The 27895-nt window shown below is 50.8% G+C and overlaps 1 protein-coding gene across 1 annotated transcript in view; it reads right to left on the reverse strand.

Moving 5' to 3' along the window:
• Positions 1 to 27895, reverse strand: part of UNC13A (unc-13 homolog A) — a 64446-nt gene that overhangs the window by 35392 nt on the left and 1159 nt on the right. The window contains exons 3-12 of the mRNA XM_007461105.1: positions 19738 to 19767; positions 19042 to 19141; positions 17051 to 17168; positions 15277 to 15400; positions 14499 to 14572; positions 13564 to 13618; positions 11662 to 11697; positions 7916 to 8123; positions 868 to 1404; positions 264 to 372 (exon numbers count right to left, since the gene is read on the reverse strand). Coding sequence (XP_007461167.1) covers positions 264 to 372; positions 868 to 1404; positions 7916 to 8123; positions 11662 to 11697; positions 13564 to 13618; positions 14499 to 14572; positions 15277 to 15400; positions 17051 to 17168; positions 19042 to 19141; positions 19738 to 19767 — 1391 coding nt within the window. The remainder of the gene's footprint in view (positions 1 to 263; positions 373 to 867; positions 1405 to 7915; positions 8124 to 11661; positions 11698 to 13563; positions 13619 to 14498; positions 14573 to 15276; positions 15401 to 17050; positions 17169 to 19041; positions 19142 to 19737; positions 19768 to 27895) is intronic.

Here is a 27895-nt window from a genome sequence, read left to right on the forward strand (position 1 = left end):
TAAGGAAGGGCCAGGCGGGGCACGGATGGGAACAGGTTGGAGTGGATGGAGCCATAGAAGAACCAGGATGTGTGGCGGCATGGTGGTGGGTGGGGTGGTGAAGTGGGCGTGGCCAGGTGGCTCATGAGTGGCATGAGCTAGTGTGGGCAGGGCCAGGGAAAGGGCCAGAGTGGGTTGGGGCATGGAAGGAGTGGGGAAATGAGGGTGGGTGGGGCACTGGGCACAGCCAGGCTGGGGGTGAGCCCACTGCTGCTTTCACTCACCTCCTGCAGCTGCAGCCGCACTTTGTTGAAGGCTCGCAGCCAGTTGGCCTTGGCCCTAGACATGGAGTCCTGACCCTGTTGGCCTTCCTCATCTTCTCGTGGCCTGAAAGTGAGGCAAGGGGTTTTATGAGGCTCCGGGGCCAGCACTCCCTCCACCCTCCACCCTCTGAGCGATGCTGGGCCCTCCATGGCCTCCCTGGCACTTCGAAGACACAATGACCCACCTGTGACCCCTCCGACCAGCCTCAGTGATCCTCCCCCACCTTCCCACATGCCCATCATGTCTCTGACACCTTCAGGTTTCCTGGGTCCCTTTTCCACCTCCCTGGCCCCTCTTTGTAACCCTATCCGAGGACTCTTTTGATGCTTTTGTGACCTCTCCAACACTGGCAAACCCTCCAGCCCCTCACCACCTCTAAGGCTCCTTCATGACCCTGCTTGACCCCACTGAGCCACTTCTGACCTTCTAGACGCATCCCGATCCCTTCAATAAACCCAGGACCCTGTGACAACCTCTCCCCCCATTCCCCAGGTCTACACTGACCCCATCATGGCACCACTGACCCTGTGACCTTGTGACAGGCCCTCAACGCCTTCCCGTTACCTCTCCTCAGCCTTGGGGAGCTCAGGCTGAGGCTCCTGCTCAGCTGCAGGTGCCTCCTCAGGGGCGGCTGGCTCAGGGGCCACCTTGGCTATGTCGGGGACCTCGGTGGGCACGGCTGGGGCCTTGTCCTCCTTCTTGGGGGTGGCGGGTGGAAGGCTGACACGCTTGAAGTCCTTGGGCTCGGCCACGGCCACCTCCTCGCGCTCAGTGTAGCCTTGGATGTCATCCGGCACCTCCTCCTCGTCCTCTAGCTCTTCCTCGTCCTCAGGCAGCTCCTCCTCCTCCAAGAAGTCCTCCAGGTCCTCATCCAGCTCTTCGTCCAGCTCCTCATCCAGCTCATCCTCATCCTGGTCCCAGCGTGGCGAATCCTTGTGGTAGCTGACCGAGCTGTGGCAGGAGTGGTAGGAGTCCCGGTCCCGCTCGTCTTCCAGCTCAGAGCCCCGTAGGCTCTGTTCATCCGGGTCAAAGTCCTCGCTCAGCTGCGAACTGCCCTGACTCAGCTCCCCTGAGGAGGCATAACGGCTGCTGCCTGTGGGGCTACAGGAACAGGCCAAGGGCTCAGGGGCTGGGGCACAGACCCCCTGCCCATCCCAGCCCTGGTCATACAGGTTGCATCACCCAGTCATTCCCTGGATTGGTCATTCCCTGGATTCCCAGCATTGGTGGAGCTCCTCTGGTTGTCAGGGAAACACAGCCATGAACAAAAGACAAAAACACCTGTTCTTGGGGCATTTACCATCTTGGGGGGCAGGCAATAAAGCCAGATCAGTGACATTAGTGATCCTCCGTGACCTACCGTGCACCACTCCTATCCATGCACTGTGGAGGCTGCAAAGCCTTCACCCACATGTTTGGGACCCCAAATCAGTGTCCCTGCCACAGCCCCCTTGGAGACCTAGGGCTCCTGAAACAAACATAGTAGCCCCTGTCTCTTGATGTACCCCCTACCCTCTGCCTCAACCTGGTCCTCCCACTGCCAAGCCCCCTCCGTTCATCAGGGACCTGGGCCTCCCTGCCTCCACTCCTTCCCCGACCTCCACTCACAGCTGATCCTGTGGCGGGTCCCTTCAGCTCCACCTTGTAAACATACGTGCAGTGCATCCACTTCCTTGCACCCTGGGCCCCACCCCAGCCCAGGCTCCGCCATCTCCACTAGATGCTGCCCTACCCAACATCCACTTCTCTCCTGGACAGTACCTTTTTCCATAGAAGCCACAAAGGGGCTTACTGGAATCATAAACCCAAACACAGACCTCCCCTGTTCCAAACCCTACCATGCCTCCCTTGAAATAAAATTCTGTGCTGTGCTCTGCACCCCTGTGTGGCCCAAATCCTCGAACGTCTCCATCCCCATCTCCTTCCGTCCTCCCTTCTCTCCCCCTGCTCCAACTACATCAGCATCCATCCTCGCTGTCCCTCCAACACCCTAAATTGTGCCCACCTCTGGGCCTTTGCACTTGCTGTGCTCTCTGCCAGGAACATCCTTTCTTGCCTGCTTTATCTGGAAAAATCCTTTGGTGCCCACTGAAACAGCACTTCTCTGAGTGAGTCTCCCCCACCCTCCAGCCAGGTCAAGCCCACGCCCACCCACATTATATGCTCCTTATATGCACCCTGGATCACACTCGACACGACCAGGAAGAAATATCTGTCTCTGCGTGAGGGCAGACAGCATGACACATGGGCCACCTCTCATCCCCCTTCTAACCACTCATTCAGTCATTCAGTAAACAGCTTCCTTGTCTTAAACACTTTCTCCACTCTCAGTGACTGGGACCCTCTTCCCTGGCCAGGCCCTGGGATGCTGTAGGAATCAAACAGGGGTTTGATTCCTACAGTCCTTTAGTCCTTGTTTGCTAAATTATGTATATGATTGATTGCTTTTTAGTGCCTGTCCTTGTAGACAGCTGGGATGGGGGATCAGCAGGTATTACTTGCCTGGAAAGGACTCCAAACTTCCTCTGCTGGTGAATAACCCAGAAGTCCACCCCAGCACATTCTGGGGTCTCAAGTGACGGGGGCAGCCTAGGACTGGGATCTCCGCACAGGCCTGGATGTGTCCATCTGTGACCCTGGGCGCCACGTAAACTGCCCCAGTGGTCAGGCATGGGATCCAGTGGTCCCTGAGACTCCTCCCACCCCAGCTCTGACATTGGGGTCCAGCACAGCTCTGACCCCAGATGCCTGCCCTGGACGCCATGTCCTCGAGTTAGCCACCAAGGGCCTCCCTGCATGATCTGGCCCCGTTCACCTCTCCAGCCTTTAGCTGAGCTGTCTTCTCTGCCTGGAATTCCTCTCCTAAGACTCCTCATTTATCTTTCAAGTGTTGGCTCCCAGGCACATTTCTCCAGGAAACCCTCCCTGCCCTTCCCCTCTGCCAGTGTGTCCAGCTGTGTCCCTCCCTCCAGTCAAATCCTGACCTGTGGGATGGAATGCCTGTCCCTCTGGGAGCCCAGCATCATCCAGCACTGGGCAGCAAGGCCAGGGTGGCCTGGGATGGTGGCTTGAGTCACTCTCAGGGGAACTCTGCCTCTGCATCCCCTCCCCACCGTATGACTTATTCATGGTGAGAGTGGAGAGTTCTCATCCTTTTCCACTCCCCCATTCCATCCCAGGAATGCTTACAATAAATAGACTCCCCCCAGGACAGACAGACACACCCAAGGCCAGAGAAGGACAAGACATGGCCAGGCACACAGGATGGGAGCCAATCTGGGACCAGCTCTGTGCACATCCTGCTCTGAGACTCAAGCAACTCGCTCCCACTTTTTAAGCCTCAGTTTCCCTATCTGTAAGATGGGCACTCTTCTGCTTTTCTTCTCGGAGAGAGAAGACTTTTCCATCTACTAAAAGAGTTAATATTTTCTTAATATTTGATGTCTTACTCTCCTTTCAACTGTTTCCAGTGCATTGAAACTTTGTTCCAGTAATTGCTTAAGTCAGAGCCACCGTGGATGTGCAAATGAATGATGCTTTACAAATTGTAGCAGTCGCAAAAATGGTAGGAGAAACTGTTAGGGAGACAGGAGTGCTTCTGAAGATAGTTTGAATAAGGAAGTCATGAATACAAATGGAAAGGGATCTAGTTCTTTGCTTTCAGGATAGCGCAAGCACAAAGGAGTTGAATGAAGAATGCTAGAATAAATCCAGGGTAAGACAAATTCTACTCCCCGCTATGCCACTAAATCTTTTACCTTGAGTATGGCTTTTCATTTCCTTGGACCTAAAAAAATAAAGAGGCTAGACTAAATGCTCAATGTTTTTTCTTTTTTTGAAGATGTTGTGTTCATTTCTGCTGTACAGCAAAGTGATTCAGTTATGCTGTATACATATCCTTCTTTCTTATTGATTTATTTTTTCGCCGCACCGCGCAGCATGAGAGGTCTTAGTTCCCCGACCAGGAATCAAACCCACGCCCCCCTGCATTGGAAGCGTGGAGTCTTAACCACTCACTGGACCACCAGGAAAGCCCCTATACCTTCTTTTTTTTTTTTTTTTTTCCTTGCGTTATGCGGGCCTCTCACTGTTGTGGCCTCTCCCATTTGCGGAGCACAGGCTCCGGACGCGCAGGCTCAGCGGCCATGGCTCACGGGCCCAGCCGCTCCGCGGCATGTGGGATCTTCCCGAAACGGGGCACGAACCCGCGTCTCCTGCATCGGCAGGCGGACTCTCAAGCACTGCGCCACCAGGGAAGCCCACTATACCTTCTTTTTTAAAATATTCTTTTCCATTACGGTTTATCATAAGATGTTGAATATAGTTCTTTGTGCTATAGGGTAGGATCTTGTTGTTTATCCAGTCTATACATAATAGTTTACAGCTGCTAATCCCAACCTCCCACTCCATCCCTCCCCCAACCCCTCCCCCTAGGCAACGACAAGTCTGTTTTCTATGTCCGCGAGTCTGTTTCTGTTTCGTAGATAAGTTCATTTGTGTCATATTTTAGATTCCACATATAAGTAATATCATATGATATTCTTCTTTCTCTTTCTGACTTATTTCACTTAATGTGATAATCTCTAGTTGCATCCAAAATGCTCAATCTTCTAAAAAAGTTCCTTCTAAAACATTCCATCTATAAACTATCCAAACTTTCTATGGTATATACAAAACATAGGAAAATTCAAAATAAAAGTTGTTCAAATAACTGCAAAAAAATGTTATATTGGATGATGGTAAAGACTGAGTAGGGAGCTTATGAAGGTTTTCTTCAAATTATGTTTTACCCAAACTCTCCACAGCAAATGGAAATGTTTTCTGTCCTCATCATCTAACATAGTAGCCACCAGCCACATGTGCATGACTCTTGAGCACTTGAAAAGTGTCCAGTAAGATGGAGGGACTGAAATTTTATTTTATTTATTTTAATTATTTTAAATTTAACTTTAAAATGCCACATGGGGCTACCATGTTGAACAGCACAGCTCTGAAAGCTCATTTACCTTGATGGCACGAAGATAAAACATTTAAAATTTCTTTTCTTACTGCACTAGAAATAAAGCGCTTCTGAGGGTTTCTCCAAATCTCAACCAGATACAAACACTCGTTTGCGTAATTAATCTCTTCGTCAAGAATTGGAGAAGGCTGCAATTCGGGAGCCTGGATAGCTACGTTTAATAGCGAGTTTGCCCCTGAATTTTTGAATGTGGGGTGACATGGGGGTGATTCTGAGATGCTGCTGGGAACACAGAGAATGGACAATCTCCTTGGTTGAAGTCCTTGCTGATAATGTAGAGGGAACATCACTTTTGTCCAGCTGTAGGACCTTGGGAGGCTAACTGCAGGTTCCCAGGTGCCTTTTGATAGGGCTGAGAGGCAGTGTGGCATTGTGGCTGTGGACTCAGAAGCCTGCTTGACAAGGTTTAAATTCTGGCTCAGCCACTTACTAGCTGTGTGACCTTAGGAAAGTAACTTAATCTCTCTGTCTCATTTTCCTTATCTACAAAACCATGGGGAGATGAAGAGGTAAATTCTCACCTCATAAGATTGGTGTAAAGAATAAGCACATTATTTGGGACTCATTAGAATACCTAGCACATAGCAAGTGCTCAGTTAACCATCATTATTTTTCTTGCTTATCGACTAGATATAGCAGGAGCAGGATCAGAATGAGGTAGGTGAGGCTGAGTCCTGCAAGTGCAGAGTCAGATCATGTATGTTTTTAACTTAAATTTGTATATTTTGCTAGTCATGGATTTTTTAGAAATTTCATTGAAGTATAACCTACATACAAGAAAATTGACTCTTACAAAGGAACATTTTGTTGATATTTTATTCATGGATGTCTTTGGCATCCATTTTGATTTTTTAAAATATTGCATTAATATATTGTTTATCTTGAGGACTGAGTTTCTTGGTGCCCTCTTTAAGTTTTGTACTTGAGGCAAAGTCAAGCATACCACACTCACCCCAGCCTAGTCCTGGACTTAAGTTATAGGCTTAACCTCCAACTCTGGTATATCAAGGTCTCACACCAATAGGAGGCCCTGGTATATGTGTGAACCGAGCCTAATATCTTAAAGAGATTTGGGGGGGTCATATTAATAGAAGTATAGGTTCAACATCAAGGGAGTAAAGAGCACTGAAAATTTTCATCCCGCTCATCCTTTAATGGAGGAAATGTATTCTTTGGGGAGCAAACATTTTGCAAGAAGACCCATGACCAAAAATCCTCTAGGTGGGGCTTCGCTGGTGGCGCAGTGGTTAAGAATCTGCCTGCCAATGCAGAGGACAAGAGTTCAATCCCTGGTCGGGGAAGATCCCGCATGCCGTGGAGCAACTAAGCCCGTGCGCCACAACTACTGAGCCTGCACTCTAGAGCCCATGAGCCACAATTACTGAAGCCTGCGCGCCTAGAGCCTGTGCTCTGCAACAAGAGAAGCCACCGCAATGAGAAGCCCGGGCACCACCACGAAGAGTAGCACCCGTACCTACTCACTGAAACTAGAGAAAGCCCACGCACAGCAACGAAGACCCAGCGCAGCCAAAAATCAAAACAATTAAAAAAAAAATTCACCAGGCCACTGCTTTCCACCCAGTGGGTTCACCATAAACACTAGTCCTTATGACGATTTACCAGCTGTGTGACCTCAGACAAGTGACTTAACCCCTCTGTGCCTTGATTCCCCATCTGTCAAATGGAACCAATAATATTCCCAACCAGAGAATGAAATGAGATGATGAAGGGAAGATGCTGGACCAGAGCTGGGCACATAGTTAGCTCTGAATGCTATTATTTGCGCTGTTTATCTAACAGTCACTATGTAGCACTTTCAGGCACCACCCTAAGTGCTTTACAAATATCCAACCTGTTTAATATCATGTTTGCTATTGTTCTGTTAAGAAACCAGGACTGGGGCGATCAGGTCAGCGAGTGGGGGTGGGCAGCAGCAGGCACAAGTTTCAGTCTCACAGGCTCAAGGACCAACACACTGCACCCTTGAAAGCCAGGGGACCACCTATGGGGTAGGTCTAGGGACAGCCTACTTTGAAAATAGTAGTGATGGTGGCTGGACTGAGCAGGGGCAGCTCCCAAGTCACTGTGTCCATGTCTGCTGGTCAGGAACATAGAGTCAGGGGTCACCAGGAGGGCTAGGTAGGACCACTCCGGGACCACGAGTCAGCTGCTTGCTGGGGGTCTCTCCAACATCACTGTGCCTCACCTCCCACCCCTATTAACGCTCATCTCTTCCTCCTCTCACCTCCTACCCTGAACAGTTAGAGAGTACAAAGGGACCAGGGGCTTTTAAGCGGAGTGCCCAAGATCCCACCTATTTCAGGAGAACCTCTCAGAGGCTTCCTGACTTCCGTCTCTTTCTTCCGCCAAAGCACACCCCCTTTAATCAAGCTTGGGGAGTCTTCTTGCAAGATTTTGGGTAAAGAAAAGGTTTTACTGCCTCTAAGAAAGTATGGATGCTGCTTTCCTAGAACCCACTTACCTCCACCCCCAGCTCCCTCCGACCCCCTATTCCTCTCTCCCCTCCAGCAGATAAGAGGTGGACACACACACACACACACACACACGAATCCTTCAGTCCACTGTGACTACCTGAGGGCCCGCGGCTCAGAGAACTCCTCATAACTGTGCATGGAGTCACTGTAGGATTCCCGGGAACCCAGGGGTGGTGGTCGGACAGAATATTGGTGGACCGAGGCATTGGGCTGGGACGTAGTGTAATAGGGTGGCGGGATGCTGTTGCTTGTCTCGCTGCGGTAGTCACTGTCACGATCATCCACTGCACTGTCAGGATCATCATCTGGAAGAGAGAGGAGGGCAGGGAGAGAGAGACAGCACGCAATGGAGGCCAACACAGTCTCTCAGATTTAGGGAGTCTTCCCTGATTGCTAACCCAAGAAGAGGAATCTACCAGAATGAATGAAGGATTTTGGGTCATTTTAATAGAGGTATAGGCTTTAGAATAAGGGAGGTGACTACTGGGCTTATACCCTGAGAAAACCATAATTCAAAAAGAGACATGTACCACAGTTTTCACTGCAGCTCTATTTACAATAGCCAGGACACAGAAGCAACCTAAATGTCCATTGACAGATGAATGGAGAAAGAAGATGTGGCACATATATACAATGGAATACTACTCGGCCATCAAAAGGAACGAAATTATTTGTAGTGAGGTGGATGGACCTAGAGTCTGTCATACAGAGTAAAGTAAGTCAGAAAGAGAAAAACAAATACTGTATGCTAACACATATATATGGAATCTTAAAAAAAAAAAGGTACTGATGAACCTAGTGACAGGGCAGGAATAAAGACGTAGACATAGAGAATGGACATGAGGACATGGGGTGGGACGAGGAAGCTGGGGTGAAGTGAGAGAGTGGCATGGACATATATACACTACCAAATGTAAAATAGATAGCTAGTGGGAAGCAGCCGCAGAGCACAGGGAGATCAGCTCGGTGCTTTGTGACCGCCTAGAGGGGTGGGATAGGGAGGGTGGGAGGGAGACGCAAGAGGGAGGGAATATGGTGATACATGTATGCATATGGCTGATTCAGTTTGTTGTACAACAGAAACTAACACAGTATTGTGAAGCAATTATACTCCAATAAAGATCTATTAAAAAAAAAAGAAGGGAAGTGAAAATCCTGCTTTGCTATATGTGGGTCAAACTGGACCCAGAGTCCGGGGTCCACGGTAGGTCGTACAATGTGAGGAGGACAGGGACAAATTGGAAGGTGTCTTTTGGCTCAAATGTGAAAATGGACTTTTACTAAAGTCCAGGGTCTCTGAAAACAATATTGGTTTTTCCATCAGCCTTCCCATAACAGGAGTCACACAGATACTCATGGGGAAGTTGGAGGATCAAGAGGACAAGGTAGAATATAAATGCCCTTTAACCCTCAGAGATTCCTTAATATCCGAGGATGGGGACCCCAGCCCTGAACTCTCATGCACAGGAACAAAGAAGGGGCTCTACCAAGGTGCTGTCTTCCTCAAAAAGATCAGATTCTTCGGTTGGCAAGATTACCACATGCCCAGAATCTATCACTCTAATGGAAGAGGGAGGGGTTGCCAAACTCCAAGTGTTTCATAAGAATTAAAGGATGTTTCAGTTCGATTTGCTTTCCTTAGTAAATGGAAAACAGATTTTCTTTCTTCGTAAAAAGAAAACAGTCTCGAAGGATGTTGTATTGTGGTGGGAACAGGAAAGACTGAATTGATTTAGAAAACAACAGTTGAGCTGAAAAGAAGTGAGCACCCCCTAAATTAACCAGCCGATTGGGAAGCCCACGGTATGCTCGGCCATGGTATCGATTTACTGGTGATTTTAAACACCAAGGGGGTGGCTTGTACTTTTTAATGCCTTTAAGTATTTTTGCTCTTTTCCCAATATTTTTGCTTTATTTTAACTTTCTAATTCTTTTCCACTAATAGAGCCTATTTCTATATATTAAAAAAATAGGTCAAAAAATTTTAATGTGGTAAACTGTTAAAAAATTAATTTCATACTTCTTGTAGAGCTATTTGATTCATTCCCTATTTTGCCTTCAGAAAAACCTTAAATTCATTTTTAGCCAGCAAAGCCGGCCTTACCAAAGTAGCTCTGGTTTCCTAGTTTCTCATTTGACTTGAGCCATTGTGACCTGCAAGCTTTTTATCCTGTCCCTGCCATATGGCCACCTTCTGATGCGCTGCGCGCTGACAGTGCTGGCATCGAGGGCAGAAACAGTTGTGAATTTCCGCAACTTAGATTTGTGGGCGTCAGGGTGAAACTGTGAAGCCATAAAGGGCCTAAAGTGGGGGATCTGAAACTGGGGACAATTTGTCAGTATCACCAAATTGCCCCTCTGACCAAGTTGTTTTCTACCCAATTATTGGGGTTTATAGCCTATTGCCCTTGACCGGACTGAGATGTTTCCGACCAAATCACATGAGGCTCTGTGCATGTTCACCAAATTAATTTTCTCTGACAAATTATCTGTTTTTGAGGGGCAGATTGCTTTCTCTTGGATTCTTTCTGCTTTTAACCAGACTCTGCTTTTTACCAAATAGTTTTGGACCAAATCGCCTGCTTCTGGATAAGGCATTTTCAGCCACTTTTGTTTTGACAAAATGGCCTGCTTTTGGCCTAATCGTCTTTGCTCTTCCTGACCCAATTATCAGCTTTTGCTAAACTGGTTTTAATCCAAAATGTCTTTTTATTTTTACTGTACTGTTTGTGGCAAAGTGGTTTTGATCAAGCCTAGCTGTCTGCCAAATGCTTATTTTGGCTAACTTTGCTTCTGATTGACTTGTTTTTGACAAATTCTTTTGGATCAAAATACAGTTGACCCTTGAACAATGCAAGGGTTAGGGACACCAACCCTCCGTGCAGTCGAAAATCCATATGTGATTTTATAATTGGCCCTCCGTATCCACAATTCTGCATCCATGGATTCAACCAACCAGGGATTGTGTAGTCCTGTAGTAGTAATTATTGAAAAAATCCACATATAAGTGGCCCTGCACAGGTCAAACCCATGTTTTTCAAGGGTCAACTGTATTTGTAAACAGTTTTCCTGCTCCTGGAGGGAGGGTAGGGTGCAACTTGTCCATTAGGATACGGGGGTGGGGTGGAAGGCCCCCCAGTTGATGGAGTAGAGATTAGGAGGTAGATTCACACTTAGACTAGAGGACTGGATTTCTCTGAAAAGGGCATGGGGAAAAGGGAGCTATTTCTTAAGGAGAAAAATGGTCATCCAGTTTTGGGGGAGGTAGCTTGTCTCTTTCCCCTGGGGGCAAATTGGAGGAAGATGTGTGTGTGTGTGTGTGTGTGTGTTGGGGGGGCTGTGGGAGCTGAGGTCTCCAGAGTGATATCTGTCTGGGGGTCTCTGCCCAGCTGCTCTGTCTGAGACCCTCTTCCCTCCCTGCCCACCAGCCTCTGAGTGACATTGGGGCTGGAGGAGGGCTCCAGGTAGAGGAGGAAGATGGGGAGATAAAAAGAGGAAGGAATCACAGGAGAGGAGATAAGGTTATACAAGGGGAGCAAGGGGGTGGGGGGCTCACAGTGCCCAGCTGGAGACAGGCAGGTTTCCTGTCTATATGCCCACTCCTCCCAGCTGAATCCTCCCACGCAGAGTCATGTTATCCACTGCCCACCAGACAGAGCAGGACCCTCAAACAGATGTTAGTGATCAGGGGGCAGGAGGGCACAAGAGGGGTCTTGCCAGTCCTCTGGCCCCTATGTGCCAGCCACAGGCTCCCCATTTCCCTGAGCAATGGGGCGGGGGCCTCAGGGTCGCCGAGGTGCCCACCTCCCCATGGCCTCCCAGAACATCAAGCTGAGTACTTACTCTGCTGCTCACCCCAGCCAAAATAATTCCAGTTGCCTACAAAGAGAAGGGGCAGAGATAATAAAAGGGAGAAGGCAGAGGGGGAGGCATGGGGAGAGGGCTCCCCCATCCTCCCCATCTCCTTCTCCCAGCCCAGGACCCCATCCCCTTCTGCCCTGTGTATCTTCCCCGAGTATCACTTTAACCACTGACTTTTGCGATACCTTCACTCACCACCCTGGGAGGAAGGCAGGATACCCCCATTTTTTGACAAGACCACAGGCTCAGCCAGGAAGTAACAAAGAGGGCATTTGGACCCAGGGTTTTCCAACTCTGAAGTTTGGGGTCAGCACCCTTCATTCCTTCCCTCCCCCGTCCCCCAGATAATGAAAGAAACACTGAACTGGAAATCCTCAACTTTGAAGCAGCCCTGTTGGGTGGGTTTTTATTTTTAATCATTCTTATCCTTTTATAGGTGCAGAGGGCTCAGAAAGGTAGAGTGAAAAGCCTAGAGTCACACAGCCTGAGCATCAGGACCAGGGAGAGAACCATTTCTTCATGGCCTCATCCCCAGCATCTGGCATCTCAGAAAAACCACTATGACCAGAATTCTGACTCTGGCTGCCTCCTTCGTGAAATGGGGGTGGTAAGACAGTCCCAAGAGAACTCAGAGGTAAACGCTGGGTGGTAGGTCTCCATTCTCAAATTGAACCCACCTCTTGCTTCAGGTCACCTGCCCAGGTGCTCTTTGTCATCTGCTCCTGCCCCCGCCATGCCTGTCTCTGGCCCCACCACAATCCTTCAGTGACCCCATTCACCAGAGAGGGGGTTTGTAATTTCTTCAGGGCAGTGATGACCCCTTCCCAGGCAGGGAAGATAAGGGACTTTCTTCATATCACACTCCAAGTTAGGAATGAGGTCTCCCAACTGCAGTCCCCCAGCCCCTCCCTCCACCAGGCTCCATCATCACATATCCTGGGCATATGGGAGTGGGGGGAGGTGGACGACGGATACAGGGGAGACTGTGAGAGGGGAGGAAAGGAGGATGCGGAAGCAGATGGAAAAGGAGAAAGAGGTTGAAGTGTGGGGTAGGGACCAAGTGTCATGGGTGGGGGTTTTGTCCTGAGACTATATGATTTTCACTTCCTCCTCACTTCAGAGGGCTTGGAGGGCACTTTTAGGATAAAGTCATCTAGACCCGTGGAGACCTGGTCTGGGGGCATCTGACTGTCCAGAGGAGGATAGATACTCTTGAAAATTTCTGCCTTGATGGAGGGACAGAGAAACATGGTGATCTTCATCATAATTAACAGATGTAGCACACTGGAAAGAGAAGCAAACTTGTAGTCCCTCCGACCTGGTTTCAAACCCTGGCTCTGCCTCCTGTCAGGTGTGTGACCTTGGCAAGTCACTTCTCCCCTTGGGCCTCAGTTTCTTTATCTAAATAAATGGGCGCCTATTATACATGTGTTGGCAGGATTGTCTGTCTGCACCATCTGAGTGTGTGCTGCTTGGGGGTCTGTGTTGGCCTCATGGAAGTTTGATGAATGAGTTATAAGTCCTCATCCAGGATCTAATGAGTGGAGCTGAAGAGTCTGCAAAGTGTTTTTCAAGCCTCCAGATGTTCTGGGTCCTTCCAAAAACCATCAGAATGCGGGGGCTGTCATGTGCCCCTGTTTCAGAGAGAGGGGCTCTAAGGGTCAGAGAGGGACCGGAACATGCCTGTGGCCACATAGTAAGGCAGGACACAAACCCAAGTCCCAGATCCCTTTTTCTTTCCGCTACACTGTGAGGGGATACTGTGTGCTCTTAGGACTCATATCTCTGGAGACGAGTGACCCATTCATTACACAGGACAGTCATGGGGTAGAGGAGGGATGAGGGCTTCAGTTGAAGCCCGGGAAGGAATTGAGAAGTACTTACAACACTGGTTGCCGGGGACAGGAAGAGGCTTGTCTTGTTCATCCTGGAATGAATACTGAGGGGGAGGGAAGGAGAGAGGGTGTGTCTCAGGGGGGTGCCAGAAGCCAGGGGATCAAGATGGTCCTCTGTTCTGTTCTATCCTGACTTCCCCCGCCTCCTAAATCCTCTCCCTCTGGAGGAGCAGTATACAGATGTCCACAGAGAAAGAAAGAGGGAGAGAAAGACACAAACACAGACCATGAGAAACAGATATAGAAAAAAGAAAGAGAGACACAGATGAGGGAAAGAAACAGAGGAAAGAGAGAGAAAACACTGACGCAGGGAGCTGAAGAAAGGTGATGAGGGCTCAAGTTGGACAAAAATTGCTAACGTGTGAGTGTTGCCCCTTTGCCCTCCACCTCCCACTAAAGGGTGTTCTAGCCTTGCCTGCTATTTCCTCCCTGCCCTCACCTTCTGAAGATTGTCTTCTGGGCCACACTGGGTCTTTGAACTGTGAAAATATAGCGTATAGAAGAAGGGGGATGGCATGGGAGGACAGAGGTACAGAGGCTAGGGCTGGGAGTGGGGGAGGAGAAATTTTAAGAAAGCCTGAAAGTGTGACTCAAGGAGTTGAGGGGTGAGGGGCAGAAAGGGGGTGTAAGAACTGTTACAGGGCCTCTATATCTCCTTGATGGTATTTGGTAAATACACAACTTGACGCGATTGCAATTGTCGTGTCATTGGTGGACCGTGTGTTCATTGATGCCATCATTGGTTCGAGACTGGACCACATGGGTCAGTGATTTAGTCAGGTTACAAAGAGTTAGAGACACAGGCACAGGGAAAGACAAATGGAAAGAGAAACAGAGACAGAGAGTGGAGGACACGGGGAGACACGGAGAGAGAGGGGGAGAGAGAGAGAGAGAGGAAGAAAAGAGCCCCATGCCAACGCTCACCTCATCCTGGTCCCGCATGGCATTCAGCTGCTCCAGCTTCTTGGCCCAGTAGCGTGCCTCCTCCTCAGGGATGTCTGGAAGCAGAGACCTGGCCGTGAGCCTGGAAGCCCCTCCCTGCCCCTCAGCCTCCAGCCAGTGCATCCTGCAGGCCTATGGGGCTGGTCTCCAGCGGGTGGGAGAGAGGAAGGGAGGACAGGGTGGCACCCCTGACAACCCCCGCTCCGCCACACACCCAGAACTGCCTTGGGAAGGGGTGGCGGATGGGAGAGGAGCTGCATCCTAGCATTACCAGGACGGGGACGTCATGGGTTCTTGGAGGGATGATGTGGGAGAACTGAGCTGCTTCCACGAAAGGTAAAGAGACCTCTCTGTGTCTCTGCCTTTGTTATCTCTACATGTCTCTCTCTCTCCCTCTCTCTCTCTCTCTCCCTCTCTCTCCATTTCTCTGTCTCTGTCTTTCTGCCTTTGTCTGTCTCTTCTCCACATCCAGCTCACTTCTGCAGCTTAAGACCTCACCAAGGACCAGCTAAGACAGCTCAGACCTGAGCCCCGTAGGTTGAAAAGCACTTGCAGCCCACTGGTGGCCTGCAGGAGCTGGAGTGTGCTCTGCGTGCGGCAGGCGTACATCTCTACTGACTTGCTGTAGCCCAGGAGACTCTCCTCTTGGGAGGGGGAACCTCACCCTCAGAATAAAGTGTTGTCTGGACCCACCTAGACCTGACCATTCTCCTGGGGCTGGGTGAGGGTCCCGCCCCTCCCAACCCCCCACCACACTCACCTAAGGGCAGTTCAAAGCGGGTGTCAAGGAGGATGCGGTGGAAGGTGGGGTCCTTAGTGCCGCAGATCTCACTGTCCGCCATGATGACCTGAGAGTCCAGGGTCAGCCACTCTCCGGGGCCCTCCTGTGGTGTGGGTGGGGTAACAGGGGTTGGGGTCCGGGTGAGGTGTGGTGGGTAACGTATCTGCTGCACACCGACCAACAGGCTCCCTATTCTCAAATGAAACGTCTCCCTCACCCCATCTTATCCTTACCCCAAGAGCAAAGGCTATGTCCCCACTTTAGATGAGGAAACCAAGACTCAGAGAAGGAAGGTCTCAATCCAGGGCAACGTGGTGGGTCCAGGGAACCCAGAAGCAAGGACCCAGAGAGAGAGACCTGTAGGGTCAGGTAGGGGCGGTCCCGGCCTTGCACAGCACTCCTCAACCCTAATGAGGGGTTATGGGGCCCCGACTTCAGATAAAAGACCTGATCCTCCCACCATTCAGGGAGGATACCCCCTGAGTGAATGAACCAGTCCCCCTTGGTTCAGGGAAGTGAGCCCTTGAGCAGGTGGGATCCACTCTGAACCTCAGTTTCTTCATCTCTGAAATGAGAATGATGCTCTGCAGAATCTTCCTTCTGCAGCCCCAGGGAAAGGCTGGCAGTGATGGGGGAGTAGTCCAGGGTCCCTTGCATAGGTCATGGTTGTCCCAGGTGACTAGGCCTTCCTCACACTTGGAGGGTCACTGAGGAAGTTTTGGGTCACCCACAAGCCTTCCTTTTGGACTCGCCTGGACTATTGTGCCTCTTTCCTCCATCTCCATTTATTCATTAAAAAATAAACCCTACCTGGTGCCTGCTCTAAGCTTCGTCCACATTGGGCAATGCCTGAGAAGCCCACAGTCACAGGAGACAGAGCCTGACACAGACACCCGCAACACCATGATATCAGGGCCAGGCCAGAAGGAGGGAGGGGAGGTGAGGAATCCAGGCGGAAATTAGGGAGGCCTTCCTGGAGGAGAGGGCATGGGAGCTGGGCTTAAGGGTGATGGAAAAGAGGACACTTGAAACCCAGGGAACAGCATATGTGAAAGTTCAGAAGCTATCCCTGGGCCCTGTGAGGAGTGTAGGTTGAGGTGTGGGGGAAATAAGGCTGGCAAAGTGGGTTGGTGCCGTCTGGAAGGCCTCCCAAGGGTGATGGGCAGGGAGGGCAGGATTGGATCTTAGGTGCCAAGTGGAGAGGGTGAAATTTAAGGCCAGGAGGTTAGAGAGGAGGCCATGGTTATTTTCCTTGGGACTGGCGTAAACTCCCTGATGCCCATCTGGGCACAAAGTGCTAGTTGATTACAATATCCCTTCTCCTTTCTTCCATAGGGATGCATTTCTAGCTGGACCCAGGGCTATGCAGCTTAAGACTACATTTTCCAGACTCCCTTGCAGGTAGGTGGTGCCACATGACAGTTCTGGCCAATGAAAGCCAGCTTCCAGTTTGGGCCCTTAATTAGGAGTGCAAACCCCTTCCCTTGTTATCTTTCCCTCCCCTGACTGGAATGCAGATGTAATGGTAATCCTTGAGCAGCCATCTTGGGCCATGAGGTGGAAGCCACATGAGGAGAAAGGCAGAGTGACAAGATGGAAGGAGTTTAAACCCTGTCGACTGGAGCTGCCACTGCAGCCCTGGATGTCTACATGAACATTGTCAGGGGATGGAGATAGATGTCCATCTTGTTTAGCCCACTGGTCTCTGGGCCCCTCCCAGGCACTCCTATCCAACCCTCATCCCACCACTCACTTCGTTGGACTGGCGGATGGTCCGCAGAGGGATCCACACAGTGCCCACCATCGTGTCCCAGATGAGACCCTTGTTCCATACCTCCACCGTCAGCCCCAAATCCAGGCGGTTAATTTCGCTGTGGAGAGAGGTAATGAAAACTCAGAAAAGTCAGTTCACTCGCCTTTGGACACATGACCAACTAGAATTCAAACCCAGGCCTGGGTGAGTCCTAGTCAGGAAAGGAACACAGTAGTTCTTGTTTTACAGAGGGGAAACTGAGGCCAAAGGACTAAGTTACATGCTCAGGGTATCACAGCAGAACCAGGATTCCAAGCTGAGAAAGAAGGAATAGGGACAGGTGTCACATGCCTCCTGTAACCCCAAATCACCTGGCCCTTCCTCTAGCCCTCAGACCCTGAGAATGCTGGTTAAGTGAGGAAGAGGCTCAAATGCCCTCCATGGCTCCCTATTACCCCAAGATAAGGGCATTTGTGGTGCCTCCATCCTTCCCAGTGTCATCTCTAGCCAATCATATGAGGACACCCTTGAGCATATGAATGATTAGACCTCTAAGCACTTTCCCTGCAGGCTCCATCCTGGAAATATGCAGATTTGGTAGTAAACCTTGATGAATGTCCAATTCACTGAATCTACCAATTTACCAAAGGTTTATCTTAAGGAATGTTCTTGAACATATCTGTTGACTGTGACCTGGTCATTCAGTAACTGGCTTTAGGGGGAGCTGGGGACCACTTTCTCCTGCCCCCTTCACATTTTCCTAGAATTGTAGAGCCAGCTCCTTTCTTCCTTCCCCAATTGCTCCTCTGCTCCAGAATCCCAACTCTGGATTCCCTCACGGCCTCCACTAGTGACAGTCCCCAGTCAGGCTCTGCCCAGGGGTTGAGGGCTGCCTGGGTCCAAATCCCAGCTCTGCCAGGTGCAGGCTGTATGACACTGAGCAGGTGGCTTTGTCCCCCTGGTCCTCTGTTTCCTCATCTGTAAAATGAGGATAATGTTAGCACCCTCCCTCCCAGGGTTATAAGCAAAATTGATTTAATCAAAGCCTTAGAAGAAGGTATGGCACATGTTGGCCATCATCAGAGTAGGTGGGATGTAATAGGAGGCCCTGAGTAGCTCCAGGTTGAGGGGAGGGTCCAGGTCATGAATTCATTCAGTTATTAGACAAATATTTATCGAGCACCTATTGTGTGCCAGGCTCTGTGCTTGGCATGGAGATCACAGTGGGGACAGAGACCAATAGGGCCTTACCCACGTGGAGCTCAAAGTCCAGGGGAAGGGGCCAGAAATGTGTCAAAAATCACACAAATGAATAGAATAACAATTGGTGGCAAGGCCTGAAATTACTGTTCAATTGCAGCTTGAGGGTGGTGGTCAGGGAAGACTTCCTTGAGGAGGTGACACAGCTGAGACCCAAAGGAGAGAGGGAGTCAGCTGGGATGGGGAGAGAGGGGGAAAGAAGAACAAGAGCAAAGGTCCTGGAGCAGGAACAAGCTGGACATGTTGGAGGAACAGTGCAGAGGTGGGTGTATCTGGGGCAGGTGAGACAGGAGAGATGAAGCAAGATACTGGTGTGAGGTCACAGGGGCCGGGCCTTGGGGGGCTGTAGGGACGAATATGGGTTTTGCTCTCAGGCTGATGAGCCACAAGCCCCAGGCAAGTTTGGAGAGTGACCGGATGTGATTTGCAATTTTAAAAATATCCTCCTTGCTGCCTAGAGGAGAACAGATTGCAGGAGGTGGATGGCAGCAGGAGGCCAGGGTGGAGGCTGGCGGGCAGAGGGGACTTGGCTGGTGGCCTCGGAGATAAAGGGAAACGATTGGATTCGGGAAGTGCTTTGGAGGCAAAGCTGATGGCTGGACACAAGGCTGAAGGAAGAGAGAAGGGAGTCCCAGACGACACCCGGGTGTCCGGCTGTGCCCTGCAGGGCCAGCAAAGTGCCTGGCTGTGCCGGGGGTGTCACCATTCAGGTCCAGTCGCTGCAGACTCACAACATGAAATCCTGCTCCCAGCTGGGCTGGCTGCCCCGTACGGCAATGGTCGTGCTCTTGACATTCTGCACCTTCAGGGTCACATACGTATTGAATTTCTCTGTGGTGGTGAGAGAAGAGGTCAGTGCAAGGGCTCAGGGACTCCCCCGTGCCCCTTCCCAAGCTCTCGATAACACCCCTATGATCCCTCAGGGGCTGTGAGTTCTTGGGCCCACCCCAGGTCCAACACCCTGAGGTGCTTCTGTGCCTCCACTCCCAGACCAGCCCCCAGAGCCCAACCCCCAGCCCCTCAGAGCACTAGGGAGGGGCCTTGGTGCAGGGAGATGTGGCATTTTGGGATACCTAATCCTGATGCTTAGAAATGACTACGTCTAATATCCTTGGACATAGGAAACTTCCTTTGCCTCTCTGAACCTCACTTTTCTCACCTGCAGCCTAATGTAAGTGTCCCCACCCTATCTCTTAGGATCCTGGGAAGCACCATTGGCTCAGGGTGAGCCCCACTCCCACTGGAGTCTTCAGGGGATGGCTGGGAAGACTGCTGGGACCCTAGAGCAAGTCTGACACGCTCTGTGATGCTCAGCAGACATAGAGCCCAAGTTCCCCGTCCCTGGCTCAGACACCCTCTCCCGTCTCTCCAAGAGACGGACAGACAGACAGATAACACAGGAGAGGACAGGAATAGAGGCCACTTACCTTGGGCACCATCAAACTTGGCTTTTTTGACTGTGGAGAGAGACAGAGAGAGGGAAGGGAGACAGGGAGAGAGTTGGGGAGGAGAGAAAGAGACACAGAGAGACACATGAAAAGAGAGACATAATGAGAGAGGAGAGAGATACAGAAAGAAAGAGACAGAGAGAAGAGAGGCAAAAAATAGAGAGCAAAAGAGGCCAATAAAGAGACCGAACAGATTTAAAAAACAAAACAACAACCACACACAAAAAAACAAGATAAAGACAGAGGCAAAATCAGAGGCAGAGGCAAAGACAATGAGAGGAAGAGAAATAGGGAGAGGAGGGAGGCAGGGATGAAAGGGAGAGAGAGAGAAGCCATCAGACAGATGAGCACAGGCAGACCTGGGGTGGAAGGAAGTTTGGACCTTGGGAGCAGTCCATGTCCCACCTTCCTCCCCATCAAACTCCCCTAGAGCTCCCTCCTTCCAGTTGTGACTTCACCAAAATTGAACAAGATTCAAAAGAAGAAGCTGGGCAGGTGGCAGGAGAGGCTTCTTACAGGAAGTCCTCCAGGATTGCTTCAGAAGGAGAAGGGGAGTTGGGGAGGAGGAGGTAGGGGAGAAAGGAGAAAACAACAGCCAATGATTCCCATCCCCCTGTTAGACCACTGAGACTTCTCCGCGAATTGCCCAGCTCAGCCTGTCCTCCTGAATGCTTCCAGGGTTTAGAGTCTCATATTCAAAGGGGACTGGGCGAGGTGGGAAAAAAACAACCCAGAGAGCCGACTCCATAGTGCACATAGAGATATCCCAGTCCTGGCCAGTAGGTTGTTAGAGCTTGTCCAGCCCAACTTGCCCGTGAAAGGTGCAACCCAAATATACCTCAGGGTTCCTCATGGTCCAGTCTCTTCATATTTCACATAACCCCACAACCCCAAGTGATTCAAAGCAATTCCACTCTTTACTAGATTTTCTCACAGGACGTTAAACTTTCCCTTTCATTACCTCTCAAACTCTGCATCTGCCCCCAATGCATTTCTCTACCATTACTCTCTACTCCCACCTGAAACCTGCTCCCAAACTGAGACCTCTCGATTTCTATATTTCTTCTCCCTTTAACATTTTCAAATGAATATTTTTGTTTGAGTAGGCAATACACCCACATTTTACAAAATCCAGACTTACTGAAAGATCATACAATGAAGATAAGGCTTTTTCTACTCCAGCTCTCACTCTCCCTCCTGGATGCAATCAACAGTACCAATTCCTTGTGGTACTAGAGATGCATCGGCAATCATGTGCACATGTGCATTCTTTTATTTCCTACACAAATGGTAGCATTCTACACCCTCTGCAGAACCTTTCTTTTTCTCAGTATGTCTTAAAGAGAGTGTGCAAGTAAGCTGAAGCATAAATTCCTAGAATCAGAATTGCGTTTCTATTCTTTCTTCTTCTTTTTTTGAGAGTCAAGTTCAGCCTTTTTCTGGGCAAGTGCCACAGCCTCCTATCTGGGATCCAGCCTCCCATATGGGGTTCATTTCTCTGTCCTCACCACTTGAATTTCTTCCTCAAAAAAGCACCTGAATGGAGCCAGTGAAGAGAGAATTCTCATCAAGGGTGGGGGAAGCAGGGTGGTTCTAAACACTTGTCAGTAAATACTATTTGTTCCTGCTGCAGACAGACTGTGGGGAGGATGAGGTTGGGGGTGGGGATTGATGCCCAGAAGCACTGAGTGAGCTCCCCAGAGTTGCAGAGCAGAAGAGGGAATGAGTGCCTTCCTATGCCAACACCACCACCACCCCAAGACCCAGATTTTAAATGCAAATGGGTTGGGCATTATGCCCGCCATACCTAGGTTTGGGTTTGGGAGGTAGAATGCCTGGTCATCGGGAAAGGTGAGCCCTTGTTCAGCATGGAGTCAGGTGGAGCTGGGTTCAGATTATGGTGCTGTGTGACCCTGGGCAAGTGAACCCCCCTCTCTGGGCTTCCATCTCTGTCTCTCTCTCTTTCCCCCACGTCCAAAATCAGTCGTCGAGTCCTGTCTTCCCCACCTTCCCACTCAAGGCACGTGACTGCACATGCAAAAGCCCCTCTCTTGCGGGAGAGGGTCCCTACCCCTGTCCCACGTGCCCCCTCTCATAGCCTCAGCCCCACCCAGACCACAGAGAGCTCAGCCACCCAGCCCCTCATCTCTAGGACTGAGTGAGGCTCATGGGCACTTAGGACTGTGTCCAGCAGTAGCTCCAGGCCTCCCTCCTGGGGGACCTCTAGCTTGCAAACCTGATGACTCTGTGAAGGGGGAGGAGGGTGCAGGGGGAGGGCGGGGAGGGAGAATGATGGGAGAGACACAGAGGCTCAGAAAGGCACATACATGGAGGGACCAACCTGAGGCGAGAAAGGAAAAGGAGGGAGGGAGAAGTGGGGGGAGATAAGACGTGAGAGTCAGAGACACAGAGAAACACACAGATTTTCACTAGGGAGGGCAGGCAGGGAAGATGTTGCAGAGAGGAGAGGCAGGATTGGGAGAGAAAAGCTGGGGGTGGGAACCAGAGGGGAGGTAGGTGCCAGGCCCTGGGAGACCTGAGGGACTCACTGGGGTATGACTGAACCTGGGCCCCACTCTGCAGCTCCCTTTCTGTGTCCCTTTTTTACAGACCAGGGGCAGAGCTCAGAGGGGAAGCCAGTTGTCCAAGGCCTATCGCCCTTCCTTTCCTCCAGGGAGGAGGTCTCTCCCCGTCTCCTTCCTTCCGGTTCTGTTTCTCTCCACCCCTGTCATCCCCTCGTCACGCCTTTCTGTCTCTCTTCTTCCCTTCCTCCCTCTGCCTCTGTCTTTCTTGTTCCCAGTCCCTTATCTCTCCCCCTTTGCTCCTGCCTAAGTCTCTATGGGCCAGAGGGTAATGGGCTCAGTTGGGGTCCACAAGCAGTGGGAGATTGCCGGAGAGCTCTAGCTCTAAGAGTGAGCCCCCGGGCCCCTTCAGAGAGTTCAGGGTGAGGACATCAATATATGTTCATCACTGGGGACTCAGAGCGGGGAGGGGCAGACTCAGGGTGGGAGACGGGGCGCAGAGAAGAATGGGGAGTCAGGGAAGGAGCCTCAGAGTAGGAAGCTTATGGCGGGGAATAGGGTGTGCGATAAGGAGGAGGCGGGTAGGGGACTAAGGGAAGGGGGCTCGGAGAGCTTGGAGGACGCTCATGACGGGGGAGGGGACTCAGGAAGGGTGGGTGGCCTCAGGGAAGGGGCTCAGGGGATAAGAGGGCTTGGAGGTAGGGGCTCCGGGTGGGCGGCGGATGGGGCTCAGAGAAAGAGCCGAGTCTCTCTCTGCCTCTCTCTTCCCCGTCAGCAAGAGGAACCCGAGTCATTGTCGCCTTCACCGCCGTCATCGTCATCACATCTCCGCCCCGCTGCCTTCCTCTTGCCTGCGGTATCGGGGTCACCAGGGCGGAAGCGCCGCCCCTCCTTCGCGAGCTCCTGGTCACAAGCACGAAGCTATTTATAACGTGGGCGCGGAGGGCGTGAGCGACGCGACCGCGGGGAGTGCTGAGTGGGGGAGGTGCCCACTGACGGGCGGGCAGGAGATACCGCGTCACGCCAGGTCAGCGGACTGCGCGGCCTCCCCGGTCCCCGCCCACCCCCGCCCCCATCAGCGCTGACTGATGAATGTGGTCGCACAGGCAGCTGTGGCCCAGGGCAGAATCGGTGGAAGTGAGAGCAGGGGCTCATTGGCGCTGCCAGGCTCTGGGCTTCAGTTTCTGCATCTGGGAAATGGGGCAAGGCAAGCCTAGTTGGTCTCACTTTCTTCTCCCCTTTCTCTTCCCTTCTTCTACCTTCCTCTTCCTCCCTCTCCCCTTTCTACTTCATTATTATTAACATCAGCATTATTATACTGTTATTACCACTATTATTACCATTACCATTACTAGTATCATTACTATTTTTATTTGGTTGAGTTTGAAGTGTGCCCCTGGCCTAGACGACCCTGGATACTAATTGAGGTAGACTCCAGTCCTTGGGGCATCTGGTCCATAACCTGCCAGTCCTGGGAGTGGGAGTGGGGGAATAGAGAACTCCAGCCATCAGAGGAAGCGGCTGAAAGCCCACCCACAGGACATGCTTATCAGGTGTCAGAAGACACTACAAGTGGTGGAAGGAAAGAATAGAGAATTCAGAAATAGATTCTAGGATGTTTGGTATTTAATATGTGATGTCGATAGCAGACAAGGGCTTTAGGGTAAGGACATTGGTCTCTCCGGCTTTGCATCTGGGAGAGAATGAATGAGGACTCTCATCCTCCATGGACAGAAATAAGCCAGGGCCAGACGGAAGCCTTAGATGTAAAAAAACACACCAAGAAACTTGACAGATATTCTGTCTGTGTTGTTTACCAGGTACCACTTAGAACTAGGCCTGGCATATAGTAGGTGCCCATTAAATAGTGTTCACTGAAGGAATGACGTCATTGCCTCCTCCAGCAGCCCTACGCGAAGACGGGGTCCTGCGGAGCAGGCGCTGTCCACTGTGCTGAACTCAGCGTCTCCTCCCTGAACTGTCCACGGTGCTGAACTTTTCATCCCTGCCCACGTACCTCCAAAGAGTTGGCACCTCTTTTGCGCCCTATGTATTACTGAGCCCTCCTCAGGCCTGAGAACGCAGTGAGCTCTCAGGAAATGTCCTACACTCACGAACCTCTTTCCAGAAAGCTTTTAGTCCCCACTAATAAAGACACCATCACAGATTTCTCCTGTCTTTGGCTCACACTTATTGACCCTTTCCACAAGCCAGACATCATGCCAAGTTCTCTGCGTGCCTCATATGACTGGAGAGTTCCAGAAAACCTAGGCAGCGGGCACTATTAGTGTGACCATTTTACAGATGGACATACTGAGGAATGAAGAAGATATGGGACTTCTCCGGAAGTGGTGGATTTAGGGATTCAAACCCAGACCTCCTGGACTCAGGATTGTCCTGGTTCACACCTCACAGAGGAAGCTCATTGTGTGTGGGAGGCAAGTGAGGTGCAAGATAGGGAGGCTAAGATTGCAGCCCTGAAGATGAATCAGAGCCAACACCGGAGGCATCCTATGAGGTTGTTGAGAGCAAAGATGAGATGCAGACCCCCTGGCTGTGTGGTATCAGAAACAGTAAGAGACAGAGGGATTTGTGAAGCCTTCCTGGGAGAGGGGCAGGGGAAAAGCCATGATGAATGGGGAGATGGTGATATGTCTGTTTGCTGAGTGGATGAAGGAAAAAGGTGATCCCAGGACAGATTCTCACCCCGTGGTAGGGTCTCCAGGTTCTGGGGGCTGAGGGGAGGCTCGACTTTCACTTTTCACTCCCAGTAGGCTGTGGAGTCAGGCAGCTACACCTCTGGCTCTGTGGCACAAGGCGAGTTGTTGAACCTCCCAGAGCCTCGGTTTTCCTCATCTCTAAAATGGGTTGCTCTGAGGATTAAAGAGGGCAGTGGGCATAAAAGCCCTCAACAGTGTGCCTATAGAATGCTGGATAGATGGGGCTGGTTGTAGATATTATTATTAGTTGTGCGGTAAACTCACTCTCAAACGCATTTGCTAATTTATATGCAATATTTAGTCATCAAATATTTATGGAACATTTTAAACATTGAGTGGCCTGGCAAAATGTCATGATGCACATAGGAAAGTCTAGAACAAAATCCCTGCCACCACGCTTTTGGGCTTGCTGTGCCCTCCACCTAGAGCATGGTCTCCCTTCTGCTCAGTTCCACCTCATATTCTGAGACTCAGGCAAATGGTGATGATGGGAACAGGGTAGGCTTCCCAGAGGAAAAGAGCCGTAGAAACGCTCCTCTCCATCTCCCGCAGCCTTTCCCCATCTCTCCCACTCTGACCCCACCAGCATGAGGCCAGGAGTAAGGCTTGGTCCCCAGAGCCAGGAACAGTGCCTGACATATAGTCGGTGCTCAATGCTTGCTGAGTAAATATATGAATGAATTCACAAAGGAACAAGGGGGCACTTGCTGTTAGCAGCCTCAGAACTCTGCCAAGACTTAGCAAGTGGATTAAGTTCGGGGGGGGGCAATGGGGGTCCACATAGATAAAGAGATAAGAGGGGGCAGAGGCAAGGTCTGTACAGGGTGGTCTCCCATGTGTTAGTGCAGGATATGCACACAAGACCTTACATTTGTGTGTTCTTGAATGTGTATTTGCTCGTGTTACCAGTGCAGGCAAGTGAGTGTATATGGGTGTATGTGTGCATGTGTAGAGGGACATGTACTCATGTGCACCATCTGAGTGCAGGTGAGGGTCTGCACGTATGTGCTGGGGAGTGGGGTGTGACTGTATGTGGGACATGCTGGTTTGTGTGAGTTTAGGTACGTGCAGGTTTTTGAGTGATATGTTAGGTAGAGACACATGTTGGGGTGTGTGATATGCAGTTGTATAGCCTGTGTATTTCTGTTTACTTGCATACATGTACACACTCATGTGTGCATCATTATTCACCTATTCAAAGTGACTGCTTTGAGTGTCCAGGCAAGTGTTATCATGTGTGTACATATATGGCCTTGGTATTTGATCATGTGTATACATGTGTTTCTTGGGATTCAGGGCCCTAACAGGTATATATATATATATATATATATATATATATATATATATATACATCCCTGAGGGATCATTATTCACCTATTCAAAGTGACTGCTTTGAGTGTCCAGGCAAGTGTTATCATGTGTGTACATATATGGCCTTGGTATTTGATCATGTGTATACATGTGTTTCTTGGGATTCAGGGCCCTAACAGATATATATATATATATATATATATATATATATATATATATACATCCCTGAGGGGTTAGGCATGGGTAGATCTTTAGGTGACATGGCTACTGTGAACATTAATCACACATAGCCGTGTGTGTGCATGTGTGCAGACACACATGCCTGTATGGTGGGGACAATGTCTATGGTGCAGGGTGACTGTGTCCAGTATATATGTATGTGTGTGGGTTCAAATGGGCATGTGAACCTGTACATGTGTCCATGAATGTGCAGTCACAGGCATGTGGTCTTCATAGAGACTTGGTGAATTCTGAGCATTTCTGTCCACACAAGGCAAGTCTGGGTTTGAACGTACCAGTCCAAGTGTATGCAGATGTGGGCAATCATGGGTGCGCCCCTGGTTCGGGGGCAGGTATTTCCTTAACTCTAAGGATGAACTCAGATCCAAGAAAAGCCCTCTCAGCCTAGTTGCCTTGCTCCCTCTTCTTTCCCCCTCAGCCCTCAAGGCCTCCCACTCTGGTCATCTCCCCCACCCTTCTCAGCATTTCCCTCTCCCCACTTCTCCCAATCTCCCTGCACCCAGCCTCTCCCAGCATCCACTGCTCCCTTTACACCTCAGGGCTCTACCTCCCACCTCATCCCAAGCCTTGCTCTTCCCAGCGACACCTCTCTACACAGCTGGTGAATCCTTCTCTATAAGTTCCACAAAATCATCCAACACTGTTCTTCCCCTAGGCCTCCGATTTAGGAAGCCTCACCCCTCTTACTGCCTCCGCTTCACACCACCCCTGCAGCCAAGACTCCAGTGTGCATCAGAGTTAAGGGTGAGATTCTAGAGAAGCCCAGCTCCGAAGACGGGGGTGAGGAGCAGAGGAGAGCAAGCTTGGAGGAGTCAGCCAGCAACCCACATGCCCCCCCCTCCAGTGCTATCCCCTCCCAAGTGTTAGGCAGCTCAGAGAATGGGGAGGGGCCAGGAGGGGGGTTGGACGTTCACCTCCCCCTCCCCTTGGGCCTAGTCTGTGAGGGGTTCATGGGGGTCCACTCCACCTCCTGACTCCCCTAATTCCCTAGGCTAGGGGCTGAATGAGTTGACTTTTGATCTTACTGGCCCTTCTCCCACCATCAGCCCCGACCGTTGTGAACGAGCTCAAGGAAAGGAGGCCCCTGTCCCTTTAAGAACACCCGCGTCCACGCCGGCCCAGCCCCGCGCGAGCAGCACACGGGAAGCCACCGCGGCGGGGAGCGGGCGGGCGGGGCTGGGTTTGTGAATGGAGAGGCACAGGAAGGGGGGAGGGGGAGGGGCAGTGGGGGGAGGTTCCCGGCTCCTGGGCCTGCCCACCCGGGTCCAGGAGGAGGCTGGGGTTCATATCTCTCTCGCGCTCTCTCTCTCTCTCTCTCTCTCTCTCTCTCTCTCTCTCTCTCTC

Source organism: Lipotes vexillifer, unplaced genomic scaffold (genome assembly GCF_000442215.2).
Source record: "Lipotes vexillifer unplaced genomic scaffold, Lipotes_vexillifer_v1.1 scaffold469, whole genome shotgun sequence".
NCBI lineage: Eukaryota > Metazoa > Chordata > Mammalia > Artiodactyla > Lipotidae > Lipotes > Lipotes vexillifer.